At 47.3% G+C, this 17,388-nt stretch overlaps 1 protein-coding gene across 1 annotated transcript in view; it reads right to left on the bottom strand.

The window, feature by feature from the left end:
* nbas (NBAS subunit of NRZ tethering complex) overlaps positions 1 to 17,388 on the bottom strand; it is a 250,929-nt gene that overhangs the window by 164,454 nt on the left and 69,087 nt on the right. Inside the window, 2 exon segments of the mRNA XM_084082265.1 lie at positions 2,201 to 2,287; positions 15,658 to 15,794. Of these exon segments, the coding sequence (XP_083938391.1) occupies positions 2,201 to 2,287; positions 15,658 to 15,794 (224 nt within the window).

Here is a 17,388-nt window from a genome sequence, read left to right as displayed (position 1 = left end):
AAGTGCGCATTTGAGTGGCAGTGGGGACGCAACCATCTTTAGTTTGCTATAAACACAACACGACAAGATATCTCTCTCACGCATGTCACAATGGGGGAGGGATCGTGCATCGAAAATGACTCGTTTTCCCCACCGGAAAAAGTTTCGGAGCTACAAAGGTTTTTATCAAGGAGATAGAACGGAAGCGGACGGGGAGCCATGTTTTTTTGGCACAGTGATCCACCTGTCCCTTCCTTCTCAGAATCACCGTGGGGGATTCCAGAGCTGCGCTAGCCCCTCCCGTGTGGAAAAAAACTAAAAGATTCAATAACACGTTTTTTACCGTGTTTGGCACCCAATGTGTTAAGTAAAGAATGTGAGTACTTTTTCCACCACTGCTATATACTGTACATAGCAACAGGAACCCCAAAAAGGTCCCGTCCTGAAAGGTATAGTTACAAATAGGCATATGGCATAAAAAAATGCTTTTTAAAGAGAAATGCAGAGTTTGGAGCGATCCTATAAGAACAGCAGCAGGTCAATGACATAAGACGGCATGCAGGACTCTTCTATACAGTAAGAGCATTATTTAATGGTTGTTGTTCTGAGTCACAGTGTGATGATGATGTGGAGAATGGAATGCCACTGTTCTTCATATTAATGCCAACACATGCTGCTCTGCTGTATGGAATATGGATTTTCATAACTACTGTAGCTTATTCTGTCCACTGTGAGGCTTCAGAAAGGTTGCTTATTATGTGTGACAGGTCTATTACTAACCAAATGCAGTATTGAACTATTGTGCAAAGGTTTGCAAACTAGTTGCATTTGGTTTGTGTGTGTTTAAACCTGGTGTGTATGTCATTACACACTTAACTCTCTGCCTTCCAAAAACATTCATAAAAGTTTTTGAGAATTAAGCTATATCCTGCCAAAAACATTGTGTTTGTCTCCGCCAGGCCGAAGGCATGGTGGAGAGTATGTTTTTGTTCCCGACACGCTGTGTGTCCCCCCCTAGCCAAGCTAACATTGGTCAAGCTTCACGTGACACGTGACAATATGTTGTCACCAATGCTTTTGATTGGCTAGAGGGATGCATGACGAAGTAAAATCCTATAAATAGACGTGTCACTTCGAAAAGCCATTTATGCTTTTGGAAGTGAGGTAAGACAGGATCAATCAGGAACAAGTTCAAGTTCCACGTGACATCACAATATGTAATATAAATATATAAATAGCTTAGACAGGATCATTCAGGAACAGTACTTTCCAGTACAAACAGAGATCACGGCTGAGATCACACAATGCAACTAACTCTTAGGCCTGTCAAAAAAAAATCGATTCATGAATAAATCGCGATTCTTAATGCCACGATTTTAAAAATCGATTCAATTTTTTTTTTCTTTTTTTTTCTTTTTTTTTCTTTTTTTTTTATAAGTTAGTACCTTTTTCACTGGCACTTTGTCTGAAATCAATGTCAGAAAGACTGCCTGACATGATCTGGCTGCATTGAAGTGTATGATTCAAATTGTCATGGTTTATATTATATTAAAATGTTCTAGTATAATTAAAGCAAAGTGATTTGGGGTAGAAAATCGCAATAAATCGCAGAATCGAATATCAATTAATCGCAGAATCGCAATTTTAATCGAATCGGCACCCTAGAAAATCGCAATAAATCGCAGAATCGAATCGAATATCAATTAATCGCAGAATCGCAATTTTAATCGAATCGGCACCATAGGAATCGATTTTGAATCGAATCGTGAGGTAAGTGAATCGTGACACCCCTACTAACTCTCATTACGCAAACTGAAGAAGCAGCAAAAGAATAGCACGGGTCTGCTGGCGGAGACTTGTGCTCCGAGGAGCACATTTTCTAGTTTTTAAATAAAAACAAAATTATTTTGTTTTTCCGTTCTTCCGTTCTTCACAAAGAACCAGGAGATAACATTTTCCAAAAAGTTGCTGCTCCATTCACTTCAATGTTAAAAAATAAACTGAGAAATAAATAACATTTAACATTCCTATGTTTTACCATGTAAACTGCTGGCAGAGGCTGCACACTGTACTAGAAAAGAGTTAATACTTAGTTGAGGGCTCTCTACTAGGTCCATGCATCTCCGTGTGTGTGTGTGTGTGTGTGTGTGTGTGTGTGTGTGTGTGTGTGTGTGTGTGTGTGTGTGTGTGTGTGTGTGTGTGTGTGTGTGTGTGCGTTTACCTGCACTCCTCAGTCTCACACCAGTCCATGTCTCTGTGTCTCTGCTCGTCCCATGGAATCAACCGCAGCTCTCCATTGTCGTCCAAACTGACAAAGTGTAAACATGGCCGTTATTAATTGATGGAAAAACAAACATAAATAAATATGGAGATAGATACAATGTTTCTGCCCAACAGAGACACTATTAGAACAAAGGCCAGAAGTCAGTAAAATAGAAACCGTCTTCCTCTCCGCCCGTAATAGACTGAATAAATCAGCAAAGACTTTTAGTGTGAAATCCACCTGGTCATAAACCTCAGGAGAACTGAGGTGAGAGGTGGCAACAACGTACGGGAAAGAAAACAGCACCGAGTTCTAAGAAATAGGGGATGAAAAACCAAACATTCCACCATAAACATGTCAAGAACTTTTCATGTCAGAGGAAAACGGTCGTAAATTGCGAGGACTTTTACTCTGCAGGTCAGGAGTTTGGGGGAGTGGCACTGAGTGTCACGACATACGAGGGAGGGAACCGCGGTGAAGAATGACCGTCTGACAATTAATGACAATTAATGTCAAGAAGGTCCAATGGCCTCGTTGACATTCGTGAAACCACACAGTGCAACCCTCAGTGATTAGCACAGTGATTGTCCAAGTCCTAACCTACCCCACCCCCCTACCCCCCCCTCTCTTTCTTCTCTTGTACATATTTTTCACTCTTCATACCAGTAACCTGTAAAGTGATTGTATGACACTCTGTATAGTAGTGTGTATATCTGTCTGTCTCTTATATGTCATCATGATGTGTGTGCATGGGGATCTCATCTTAAACAAGCTCAGTGCTTAATGAGTCTCCCAGTTTAGTAGACCTTGTATTGTGAATTTGTACTTCCATGTACAGTACTGATGTTCTCATGTCTTACTAAATAAAGTACATCAATCAATCAATCAAACCCATCAGGGGATCACTTATACTGGAGATAAATATTCTGTGACTACTTGAAAAAGGTATAAGAAAATTAAAAAATTGCTGGCACAGTTCGCAATTATTTTTATTTCATTTCATTGGTAATGAATGAGTTAACATGCTGCTATGTTCAGGCTTTTTGTGCTCTTTTTATTTTCCATTCTTTATTTATAATTCTGTTTTACTCTTTGAACTGTAAACATGAAAGCTTGCATAAAAAAAGTGTTTGACCTCAATTTTACCTTTGATTGATTGATTTATTGATTGATTTATTGACCGACTGATAACCACAACCTCAATTTGTTCCTAATTGTAAGCACATATTTTTTTAACCATAAAAAACAACCACTTTGTTTTCCTACTCTGTACAGAGTACATATAGTGTTTTATATTTGTGATGATGTTGAATTTTTGTGTTATTTGTGATGTTATGTTGATGGATTTTGCATTTCTGTCTAATAAAGTATTCAATCAATCAATCAAAAAAAAACAAGTACAAGACAAGTACAGTAAGGTCAGCACACGCGCGCACGCGCACACGCACGCGCACACACACGAAAGCGTGAGATGCGAATGTTGCTTTATCTGCTAGGATAGCATTTGGCGTTCAGTTGTTTTATCTGTGTGTCTGCAGACATGAAAATATGCACGGCGGCCGTTAAAACATGAATGAGATAGTGTAGTGATGATTTGTGGCCTCTGCACCGTAGGCCACAAATCATCAGGAAAACCACAACACCGTGGCATAAGCTCTGAAGACGTGCGGCGACGATGCACTTTCTAACATCATAAATTACATCACAGCAGCAAATACTCCACCTAAGAGCTGTCCGGATGTAGTGGGGCTTTGATTTATATGAACGGCCAAAAGGAGGGGAGATTGTTTTCTCTTTATTTATTTTTTAAATGACCATGACCGCAGTTGTATTCATCCATTAGGCTTGGGAGATGTCACTCTGGCTGGCTGGGCGTAACTGTAACTCGGAAAGTTGTGTTCCGTTCACTTCAATTCAATTGTATATTAACCCATTAAGACCGGGAACGCAGCTGTGTGGTCATTTTAAGATTTATTTGGGCTATTAAAAAAAAATAGCAGATATACAAGCTCATAGCGCGGCACAGAGTGCACAGATCTGCTATTTATTTTTGAAAAATTGTGTGCGAATCTTTGAATATACACACACATAACTCAACTCGAACATTTATAACTCAAATCTTTGCTTCTGGGGATCTCTAGAATAAAATATTTTAAGAAATGTTTTGTTTCTTTATATCTTATATATTGTTTGTATTTTGTATATATATATATATATATATATATATATATATATATATATGTTTTTATATTTTTTATGTTTAATAAAAAAAGGATTTAGAAAACATTTTCAGAATCAGCCTCAGGTCTTAATGGGTTAAAGTGTCAAATCACAACACGTTGTCTCAAGACACTTTACATGTAGAGCAGAGAGACAACATTGTCCCACCCTGAGCAAGCAATGTGTGAGACATGCATGAAGCAATGTTTGTGACATGCATGGCCCAGAGAGGATGAATATGCACTTGTGGCAGTGGAACGACCAAAGCATGTGAGAGAACAGTATACTGTGTCATCGTTGCGGTGCAGAAACCTTGTATCTCCTGTGGAGTATCGCCACAATGCCGCCTGTCAGGTAAGCACCACACCAGGGAGAGGCCATGGGACAGAGACAGAGGGAGACCTCGCAGGGAGCGCACCAGCCTGGGCAGCGTCATAGAAGGGCGTTACCTGCCACTCACCATCATGAATCAGCCCCAACTGAGCGCAGCTGCGACGACAGGTTAGGTGTGGCACCAATCTACAAAAGTGGCTACTCTGTCTCAGTCTGGCATTGGCTCTCCTGGTGAATGGACGGGTGCTACAGGCGGTAAGGCAATTCTCCACTATTCCTGCACATTACTGAATGTTTATGAATTGTAGTGTTAAAGGACGCTCTCTGTTTACTCCTAGGCAACCTGTGGGAGTTAATCACACATACCTGAGCACAATGCATGGATACTGAGCGATGACGCTGTGGCGCACGGATCCAAACAAAGAGACATTGTGATGCATGAAAATACCCCGACCCGGGATGAATTTTGAGTTGGACTTTATTATTTGAAGTTACATGAAAAGTAATACCAAGGGCCTGCGGGTCATATATCTGAAAAGGTGTCAAATAAATACCCTTAAGTGGGCTTGTACCCTGCATTTTGTGTTTGGCTTTGATCAGTTCCCCACATTTGGTGGAGAATACGGGTATTCTGATCCACGCCAAACCCAAAAAAAAAAAAAACATGGAGCAGGCCAACGCACTTACGGCCCTGTTGAGGAGCCAAACAGATTTGCAGACAGCGGTACAAAATTTAATTGACAGAATTAGCCGTGATGTGGCTAGCACACGCGCCCCTAGAGAAGTACTCACTAAATTGACACCAGAAGATGATATTGAAGCGTACCTGGAGGTGTTTGAGCGCACCGCAGCCCGAGAGAGGTGGCCAGTCGGAGACTGGGCCTCACTCTTGGCCCCATTCCTCACCGGCGAGGCCCAGCGTGTGTGCCGGGACTTAACCCTCGCCGATGCCAGAGATTACAGGAAACTGAAGGACGCCATCCTCGCCACCCAGGGCTACAGCCTCCCAGCTCGAGCGCAGCGCTACCACAGCTGGGCCTACAACTCGGCCTTTCCACCCCGACCGCAGGTGGCGGCTCTACTGCGCAGCGCCCATAGCTGGCTTACCACCGGGGGAGATCCACCTATCATCGACCGCTTAGTGATCGACCGATGCATACGTTCGTTGCCGCCTGACGCCCGCAGATACGCCTCCCAAGTGAGTCCGAGTTCACTGGAGGCACTCGTGGCCCTCTTGGAGAACCACCAAGTGAGCGTGGACATGATGAGGACCACGCGCACCGAAGCCGCCAAGGGCCCTGGAGAGGACAAGCCCGGCCGCGACCGTCGAAGATCGACGCCACCGAACCCACCTGCCGCCCGGACCGAGGCCGCGGTGGCCGAAGGGCCCACCCGAGGCCCACATCAACGCCGCTGCTATGTCTGTGGACAGGCGGACCACATATCCTGGTCGTGTCCCGAGAGAGAGCGCGACGTTTCCATGGGGACAGCAGCCAGCTCCGACAGCGCGCGGCCCTGTCTGCACACCGGTACCAGCCCTCACCGCCAGACGCGCCTGCCCGTGAAGATTGGCCGAACCGACACGCACGCCCTGCTCGATTCCGGCAGCGCGGTGACTCTCGTACGAGCAGACCTGGCCGGAAAGCTCAGCTCCACCACCGTTCCAGTAACCTGTGTCCATGGCGATGTGCGTCACTATCCGGTGACACAGCTCCGCGTCCAGACGCCCCGGGGGGACGCAGTGGTGCCAGCCGGGGTCGTGCCCAACCTGCCCGTGCCACTGCTGATCGGCGCCGACTGCGTCCTCTTCGCCCGGTACTGGGACCCCGGCCTACTACGCGGCACAGCCCGCCACCGTCGCCGACGCGCCCCGCGCCCGGCGCCTCCAGGCGCACTCCACGCCTGCCCCGCGTTCCGCGCCGTCCCGGCCGGCCTGCCTGAGTGACAGCTCCCCGGCAGGGGATGGGGGAGACGAGAGAGACGCGAGAGATGAGAGAGACGAGAGAGGCGAGAGAGACGAGAGAGACGAGAGAGACGAGAGAGATGAGAGGAGAGGAAAAGACCAGAGACGGGAGGTGGAGGACACACAGGCCACGTCAAGCCAGGGGGCCGCGGGCCCCGCTGATGTTGCGGACCCCTTCGCCGAATTCCCCGGCGTCGAAGTTCTCGAACCACCCCGGGCTGGGGGGTTCGCCACGGCGCAGTGGACCGACCCGAATCTGGACATGGCGCGCCGGAACGTGGCCGCCATCGACGGAAAGAAATGTGAGGGGGTGAGTGCATTGAATCCCCCATTCTTCCTTGTAAAAAAAGACTTGTTATATCGGGGTGTGTTGGACAAGGGGGGGGACCTAGTCGAGCAACTACTGGTACCAAGAGAATATGTGTCACGGGTGTTATATTTAGGACACACGCACCAACTAGGAGCGCACTTAGGAATACAGAAGACATACGAGCGCATATTGGCCCGCTTCTACTGGCCCGGGGTTAAGCGGGCAGTAGAAGACTTTTGCAAGGGTTGCTCTGAATGTCAAAAGACCGCTCCACGGCCCACGTTTCATAATCCTCTGGTCCCAATGCCGATAATCGAAGTGCCATTTTCACGCCTTGCCATGGACATTGTGGGCCCATTGCCAAAATCCAGTCGCGGTCACCGCTATATCTTAGTGATACTAGACTATGCCACTCGATATCCCGAGGCCATTCCCCTGCGGGCGGCCTCGGCTAAAGCGGTGGCCCACGAGTTGTTGATGCTGTTTAGTCGGGTGGGCATAGCAGAGGAAGTACTAACGGATCAAGGCACCTGTTTCATGTCCCGAGTAATGTCACAACTGTATAAATGGCTGAAAGTGAAGCGCATTCGCACCTCCGTCTACCACCCACAGACGGACGGTTTAGTCGAGAGGTTTAATCAAACTTTTAAAAAAATGCTGAAAAAACTAACTGATGTGGACGGGAAAGACTGGGACCAGTTGATTCCGTATGTGCTTTTTGCCATCAGAGAGGTACCACAATCATCCTCGGCGTTTAGAGGTCCTGTCTCATGACTTTTTAAACCCGTTTTTATCCTATTTTTAGACATTGTCTTTAACAGCGCTTTTAAACTTTGATTGTTTGATGGCCATACTGCACTATGGTCGAAGATCACCATCAATAACGACTGAAATCACTCGTTATCCTGCGACACCGGTACAACTGTGTACCCCTGCTAGACCCGTTCAACGCAGTGGGTCCCTATCGGGACCCTTGTGTGTAAGTACCGCTCTGGATCTCATCATACCTGTACATCTATAATATCTACAACATCTGATCAACGCACTGGACTCCTTTTGGAGTCCAGGTGTGTAAGTAGCCTTTCTAGCCGCTGCTAACCACTTAGCCCTTGGCTAAACAACAACACCAGTTTCTATCTATTGGACTGTGTACTGGCAGTTCTTTCTCTTCCCTTAGATGTCGCCACTTACCCCAGAAGATTCCGAACTGGTCACCTTAAGGTCCGAGCTCCAGACCATCGAGGGAGTCCTGAAGGATGTCCTCCGGAGGAAATCGCAGCTGCAGTCCAGGCTGGACAAACTGGTTCCCAACGGACCCCGCTGTTCGAGTCCCACTCCGGGCCGCTCCTGGACCTCTGTCGTCAGGAATGGGAGAAAGCGTTCTCTTCCCTGGTTCTCTCCTGGCGGTACCGATAGCCCCATTCCACTGAACAACTTTTTTACCCCTCTGGCTTGTTTATCTGAGCCACAACAAGCTAGCCCGGAGCCAGCGGCTAGCAGCGAGCTAGCTGTGGCTAATGGGATGCTAACACCTACCACCGTGCGGAGTGTGGCAAATGGATTGCTACCCGACCCTCGTCCGCCAGCTGCCTATCAGCAACAGGTCTTCTCCAAATCCAACAGAAAGCGTTCATGTCCATCCACCCCTCGAATTCACCATAAACGCTCTCGTCGCAGAACCCCCTCGCCTCCTGCTGTCCTTAAGTCCAAGCGTGTTCCTACTACTAACGTGCAGCTTTCTCCCCCACTGCCCAGCGGTCTGATGGACACAGCTGTGGGCAATCGTGACGTCACGGCTGACGTCACCTCTGCCAAGGAAATCCCAGCCGATACTCCAGCGTCTGTCCCAGCTGACAGTAACGTCAATGGGGGATCCCCCAGCGACGTGATGGTCACAGCTGCGGCGGAACGTGACGTCACCAATACCACCATTACCAATACATTTAAGGACAATCCCCTTTGGTCCAAACTATCCATCTATAAGGGAGGATGCAAGGACAGGTCCCCAGAGGTTGTCATCATTGGTGACTCTATTATCAGAGCTGTTGTGATACCTGGTGCCATCACTTATTGTCTCCCTGGTGGAAAAGTCCACAAACTTATTGAATTGGCCCCTATTGTCTTAGATCTCCATCCCACTGCTCATACCCTCTTTGTTCATGTTGGCTCGAATGATGTCCTTAACAGACTTTCTGTCAAACTGAGGGAAGATTTCGAGTCACTTGCCACCACTGTACATAGTCTGGGCAAAACATGTGTGTTTTCTGGCCCCATCCCAGCCCCCTCAAAGAGTCCTGAACACTTTAGCAGGCTCTGGAGCCTGCATGAATGGCAAAAAGCATTCTGTCAGGCCACCGGAGCTGGCTTCATCAGCAATTTCGACAGTTTTTGGACCAGTAATCACCTGTACAAACGTGATGGCCTGCACCTAAATTCAAAAGGCACCAATCTATTAATTACCCATTACATACAGTTCATAGCCTGCAAGTGACATGCACCCCAGCATGATCCCACTACAGTAGTTTGTCATTGCAATAATCATGAGCATCTCCCTATGGTTCATGCTGATTCCATTTCCCTCCTCTGCCCCATGACCATCCCTGTTCTTATCAGGTCCAGACACTTTTCACTCAACAATATCACCCCTCGCACAGTCACTCCATCTAACCTCATTTACATTCCTTGTCTACCTATAGCCCCTGCCATAATGCCTGTTCCATTCAAAATGGCCTTAATTAATACCAGGTCCGTCTGTAAAAAGCCCTTCATTGTAAGAGACTTTTTTAAATCGCATCACCTTGATTTTTTATTCTTAACAGAGACCTGGTTGAAAGATGGAGACAACGTAACTGTGAACAAGCTCTGCCCAGCTTCCTGCAGAGTTTTTAATGCTCCTAGGCTGGCCGGCCGTGGAGGTGGTCTAGCCGCTGTAGTTTCCAAGCAGTTTGCTTGCCGCGCTGTAGACATCAATAATTGTGACACCTTTGAGGCTCTCCTGCTTAGGATTGGATCTGCCAATCCTCTTTTTATTTTATTATGTTATCGCCCACCAGGTTCTAAAAGTGAGTTTTTAACGGAATTCTCAGAGTTTTTATCTTCTGTCGTTATGAAGGTTGATAATCTGGTCCTGACAGGTGATTTCAACTTTCACGTGGACAATCCCTCAGACAACTTAGCTAATGAATTTATGAGTATTACGCAATCACTGAATTTGACTCAGCATGTGTCTGGGCCAACACATGACCAGGGTCACACACTGGACTTAGTTTTTACACTGTCATTGAACCTCAATAATCTACATGTGGGGGATTTCTTTGTCTCTGACCACAAATATATTCTTTTTAACATAGATTTTATTGCCGAGACCCAACCCATCAAACGTTTAACCCGCTCTCGCTTTCTCAACAGTTCCTCTGCTGAACATTTTTCCTCTGTTTTTTCAGATCTTAGTAAGGTTGCGATAGCTCCCACTGACACCAATGACCTTGTCTGCCATTTTAATAATTTGTGTTTGTCTGCCCTAGATGCAGTTGCCCCCCTCAAAATAAAAAATAAGTGTGCTGGTGCTGTCAACGCATCCCCGTGGATAAACGAGGACATTCGCAGATTAAAAAGAGAATGTAGAAAGATAGAGCGACGGTGGAAAAAGACTAAGGAGACAGTTCACTTCACCCTCATGAAGGAACTTCTGTCTGCTTTTAATCACAAAGTTGAGGATGCAAGAGCTGCCTACTTCTCTAATCTGATTAACATTAATAAGAATAGGCCAAAAGCTCTTTTTGCTGTAGTAAACACTCTGGTAAACCCTGCTCCCCCCCCAGTTCCTATTTTCTCAAATGATGACTGCGATCAATTTCTATCATTTTTCCTTGCCAAAGTGGACAATATTAGATCTAAGATAACACCGCCCTGTATCACCATAGCTGACCATCCGCCCCCAGTGCCGTCATTGTCCCAGTTTAACACGATCTCCTTAGAGGATCTCTCACCAATTGTGTCACATATGAATCCCTCCTCTAGCCCTGTTGACACCATTCCTACTGCCCTGTTAAAAGATGTTTTTGACTGTCTAAATCCTTACATTCTGTCAATCATCAATAGCTCCTTATCCTCTGGGTGTGTGCCCGATCACTTTAAACACGCAAGTATCCAACCACTCTTAAAAAAACCAAGCCTTGATCCACAAGTTCACAGTAATTATAGGCCAATCTCCAAACTCCCTTTCATCTCAAAAATCTTAGAAAAAGTTGTCTGCAATCAACTTCTACAGTTCCTTAATCAGAACAATACATTTGATAAGTTTCAGTCCGGCTTCCGCCAGAAGCACAGCACTGAAACTGCACTACTTAAAGTCTCTAGTGACATCCTTATGAGAGCCGATGTCGGTGAGTGCTCAGTGCTGCTGCTGCTTGACTTGAGCGCAGCGTTCGACACGATAGACCATTCCATCCTCCTTAATAGGCTCCAACAGTGGGCGGGACTAACCGGGTCGGCCCTGACATGGTTATCCTCCTATCTGACTGGGAGAAGTGTGACTGTCGCTTGTGACAATTATGTCTCCTCCTCAGCTCCCCTGACCTGTGGGGTCCCCCAGGGCTCCATACTTGGTCCAATTCTATTCTCCCTCTACATGCTCCCCCTTGGCACTCTTATTAACAGCTTCGAAGGAATATCATATCATTGTTATGCTGATGATACACAAATATATCTCTCATTCAAGCAAACTGATCTCACTAAACTCACAGTCTTGCATGACTGTTTAACTGGCATCAACCATTGGATGGCACAAAACTTTTTACAACTCAACCCTGATAAAACCGAAATCCTCATCATAGGCCCTGAGATTAGCTCAAATGCAATTCGTCTGTCCCTTGGTCCCCTGGCAACTAATGTCAAACAGTCTGCAAAGAACCTAGGTGTCTTCTTTGACAATCAAATGAACTTCGATTTCCATATTAAAAAGGTTACCCAGTCATGCTTCTACCATCTACGCAATATCGCAAAAATAAAATCAATGCTCACTTCTCAAGACCTGGAAAAAATCATGCACGCTTTTGTCTCCTCCCGTCTCGACTATTGTAACGGACTCTATACCACCCTGAGCCGTTCATCATTATCCCGACTTCAACTAGTTCAGAATACGGCAGCCAGAATCCTCACAAACACCAACCGCAGAGCACACATAACCCCGGTACTAGCCGCACTGCACTGGCTACCAATTAGGTCCAGAATAGAATTTAAAATTATCTTAACCACTTATAAAGCATTACACAGACTGGCCCCATCTTATATTTCGGACCTACTGCCCCCTAAGGACAACATGAGATCCCTCAGGTCTTCTGACAAAGGCCTTCTCAAAATACCTAAGTCCAACCTCAAAACAAAGGGTGACCGGGCTTTTGCAGTGGCCGCTCCCACACTGTGGAACGCCCTACCATTGGCCCTAAAAAATGCAGAGTCTGTTGAAGGTTTTAAGAGGATGTTAAAAACACATTTGTTCCGTAAGCATTTTTACCCATGAAGTTCTACCTGACTTTCATGGACAAATTGCTTTGTTTTAATCATTGTTGTATTGTTTTATTACTCTATTTATATACCTTTATACTCTGTTGTTATCGTGTTAATTTTGTTTAATCATGCTCCATTGTACAGCACTTTGTAACCTTGTTTTGAAATGTGCTTTATAAATAAAATTTACTTACTTACTTACTTACAATCGTCCACGGGGTTCTCACCATTTGAGCTGGTGTATGGCCGGAGGCCCCGTGGCCTATTGGACATCGCCAAGGAAACCTGGGAGCGCCAGCCTTCTCCCCACCGCAGTGTGGTGGAACACGTGGAGCGTCTCCAGGCCCGGGCGAAGACCATATGGCCCCTGGTACGAGAGCATATGGAAAAAGCGCAACGGGACCAGGCTCGCATATACAATCGAGGCGCCACGCTCCGCGAGTTCCAGGTGGGAGAGAAGGTCCTGGTGTTGGTCCCCAGCTCGGAGTGCAAATTCCTGGCGAAGTGGCAGGGACCATACGAGGTCGTGGAGAAGATGGGGCCCGTGGACTATCGGGTGAGCCAGCCCGGCAGACGAAAAGGCTACCAAATCTACCATGTCAACATCTTGAAGAAGTGGATCTCAGCCCCCCGACTACCGCTGCCCGCGCTGATGACCACCGTGCCCGCGCAGACGTTGCCCCCGGTGCCCATAGGAGAAGACCTCGTCCCAGCCCAGACGCAGGACATCAAGGACCTGCTGGGGCGGAACCGGGACATCTTCTCCGAACTCCCCGGCCGAACCACGCTCATCAGGCACGATATACGCACGGACCCTGGGAAAATAGTGCGCCAGCGGCCGTATCGAATCCCTGAAGCCAGACGGATTGCCATTAAAGAAGAGGTGGCCAAGATGCTAGAGTTGGGAGTTATCGAGGAGTCCTACAGTCCATGGTCCAGCCCGATCGTGATAGTGCCGAAGCCAGACGGGACGCTGCGCTTCTGTAATGACTTTCGAAAATTGAATGACGTCTCCGCCTTTGACGCATACCCGATGCCCCGAGTGGATGAACTGATCGAGCGCCTGGGCCCGGCCCGGTTCGTCAGCACGCTGGACCTGACCAAGGGCTACTGGCAGGTGCCGCTGACGGACCGGGCCAAGGCGAAGACAGCGTTCTCCACGCCCGACGGGCTGTTCCAATACACGGTGCTGCCGTTCGGAGTCCATGGCGCGCCCGCCACTTTCCAACGGCTGATGGACCGTGTACTCCGCCCCCACCGAGACTACGCTGCCGCTTACCTGGACGACATCGTGATCCACAGCCCGAGCTGGAGCCTCCATCTGCAGCACCTCCACGCCATCCTCGGGGCGCTCAGACGAGCCGGGCTGACGGCCAACGCCAAAAAGTGCCGCATCGGCCTGACGGAGACCGACTACTTGGGTTTCACGATCGGACGAGGGTGTGTGCGGCCCCAGACGCGTAAAGTGGAGCGGATTCGGGAATGGCCCCAGCCCAGGACAAAAAAGCAAGTAAAATCATTCCTTGGCCTCATGGCTTATTATCAAAAATTTGTAAAAAAATACTCTACTATTGCAGCCCCACTGTATGATCTGACATGCCAAAAGCGCCCCAACCACATTGTCTGGACGGCCGAGACGGAGGCCGCGTTCCAGACCTTGAAGAGCGCGCTCTGTGAGGAGCCAGTGTTAAAAGCCCCCGACTTCAGCCGGCCCTTCGTCCTCCACACAGACGCGTCGGGCACCGGGTTGGGGGCGGTCCTCGCACAGGTATTTGATGGCGAGGAGCATCCAATTACCTACGTGAGCAGAAAGTTACTAGACCATGAGAAAAATTATGCAACAGTAGAAAAAGAGTGTTTAGCGGTGAAATGGGCTATTCACCACCTACGTTATTACCTGTGGGGCCGTACCTTTACCCTCATTACAGATCATGCACCCCTAAAATGGATGGCCACCAACAAGGACCGGAACGCCAGAGTGACGCGGTGGTTCCTGGAGCTACAAGACTATTGTTTCAAGGTGGAGCACCGGCCCGGGAAGGACATTCCACACGCAGACGCCCTGTCCCGCATGTATGAAGTAGAGGAGCTGGAAGCCCCCGGACCAAGCGGCGGGCTTAGGGGGGGGATATGTGGAGTATCGCCACAATGCCGCCTGTCAGGTAAGCACCACACCAGGGAGAGGCCATGGGACAGAGACAGAGGGAGACCTCGCAGGGAGCGCACCAGCCTGGGCAGCGTCATAGAAGGGCGTTACCTGCCACTCACCATCATGAATCAGCCCCAACTGAGCGCAGCTGCGACGACAGGTTAGGTGTGGCACCAATCTACAAAAGTGGCTACTCTGTCTCAGTCTGGCATTGGCTCTCCTGGTGAATGGACGGGTGCTACAGGCGGTAAGGCAATTCTCCACTATTCCTGCACATTACTGAGTGTTTATGAATTGTAGTGTTAAAGGACGCTCTCTGTTTACTCCTAGGCAACCTGTGGGAGTTAATCACACATACCTGAGCACAATGCATGGATACTGAGCGATGACGCTGTGGCGCACGGATCCAAACAAAGAGACATTGTGATGCATGAAAATACCCCGACCCGGGATGAATTTTGAGTTGGACTTTATTATTTGAAGTTACATGAAAAGTAATACCAAGGGCCTGCGGGTCATATATCTGAAAAGGTGTCAAATAAATACCCTTAAGTGGGCTTGTACCCTGCATTTTGTGTTTGGCTTTGATCAGTTCCCCACACTCCATATTTCCGTATGTGGCCTGTATGTTTAAAAAAAAATTACATTACATTTTAACACATCGGGTGCCAAACGCGGTCTGAACCGTGTTTTCACAGAGTAGCGCTTTGGTGCCGAACACGGTCTGAACCATGTTTGGTGTCTTTTTGTTTTGTTTTTTTCCACACAGGAGGGGCTGGAGCAGCTCTGGAATCACCCATGGTGATTCTGAGAAGGATAGGCTACCAGACAGTAGGGCGGTGTGTGTGCGTGTGTGTGTGTGTGTGTGTGTGTGTGTGTGTGTGTGTGTGTGTGTGTGTGTGTGTGTGTGTGTGTGTGTGTGTGTGTCCTACCCGGCCTCAGGCAGTAGTCTGGTGTACTCGTGGGGAGAGGTGGTTTCTGGGAAGTTGTAGAGGATGGCCAAGCGATGTTGCAGTAGTTCTGCTCCATGATATGTGAACAGGAAGTCTAGGGCCTGGACATTACTCTCCTACACGCACGCACACACACACACACACACACACACACACACACACACACACACACACACACACACACACACACACACACACACACACACACACACACACACACACACACACACACACACACACACACACACACACACACACACACACACACACACACACACACACACACACACTTACATTTTACAGTGTGCTTTTCCAAGTATAAAGAGACAAAAGTTATTGTGTCAACATATGCATATGCATATTATAATGAAATACAACTGATTTATGAGACTGAAATAGTCAGGGACGTGCACAGATAGACTCTAGCTGGTGCTAGAGCACCTGCCCTTTGCCCTCTTGACCAGAAGTGCCCTTTTTGAAAAAAAAAGTTTTTTTTGTTTCAGTTTACAGCAGGGGTCTTCAACAGGGGGTCCAGGACCCCTAGGGGGTCCTCAGAGTTACTACAGGGGGTCCGCCAAATCTTTATGTGATATGATTTTTCTTTTTACCATAACCACTCGAAACCTAGCATCCCTTTTCTGAGGAGAACTTTAGCCAAAAATAGCAGATCTACAAGCCCACAACGCCTCGCGCTGCGAGGCGTTGTGGGCTTGTAGATCGGCTATTTTTGGCAAAGAGGTATAGGTGTAGAGGGAAAAAAGAGCAGACCAAGTCAACAAAAAAAGTATAATTTACTTGAGCACCTGCCCCTCAAAATGTCTGTGCACCCCACTGGAAATAGTAATGGAACTTTAAAAAAGCATTGTGTATTTTATATGTGACATGAAACAGGAAGGTGAAGTGTGGAACTAACGATGGAACTACCTGCTGTAGCCAGAGTCTACACGTCCTCAGACCAGACGTGAGATGTGAGCGTGTCGTACGTTCAAGTCAAAGTCACAATAGATTGATAAATGCAGACAATTGTGGTGAACTCCGCATACGCCCGTTTTACGGTCTGCGCAACTTTGCTAAATGACGGTCATTGACTTTAACACATTGACCAATCGCGTAGATCTACGCAAACCTATTTAAAGCCGCAGCGTGCCAGTCGCGTAGATCTACGCGAACTGTTTACATATTGAAAACCAATGTTAATTCGAAAAAGTGCACTTTCCGGATTTTTTTTTTTACCCCTTCCGGTTCCGGGGGCCGACCGGAAACGAAATAAAACTGGTTCTGGTTTTTTCGTTCCCATCCGTTAACTGTCTAGGAATCAACTTTGGAGTCGATTATCTCGGCTGTTGTTTTTCTCGCCGCATCGCACGGTCTAACGTTATCGGCTGTAACTTCAAAATGGCGGAACGGATCGGGTCGCAGTTTTCACTGCTTGCTTCACACGGATCCCGTGTTTGTGTCGAACCAAATGAACGCGAGTTTTTACCGTTTTTAGCGGGGTCTATGGCGACATGAAGAAAACAAAAAAACAACAATAAAAGCTTGGCACTGGTGAGTACATTAGGAGATTAACCTCTGGTGTTCAATAGGGGTGTGCCGATACACTAATTTCACGAAACGATACGATACGATATTTGGCTCACAACTTCGATACGATTTCGATACGATACGATACGCACTTTTTTTATTATGAAAATATATGGAGGAGAAAAA

This window comes from Gymnoscopelus microlampas (assembly GCF_963454915.1).
Source record: "Gymnoscopelus microlampas genome assembly, chromosome: 16".
NCBI classification, from domain to species: Eukaryota; Metazoa; Chordata; class Actinopteri; order Myctophiformes; family Myctophidae; genus Gymnoscopelus; species Gymnoscopelus microlampas.
The sequence above is the reverse complement of the archived record's forward strand: the minus strand, read 5'-3'. Positions and strand labels throughout refer to the sequence as shown.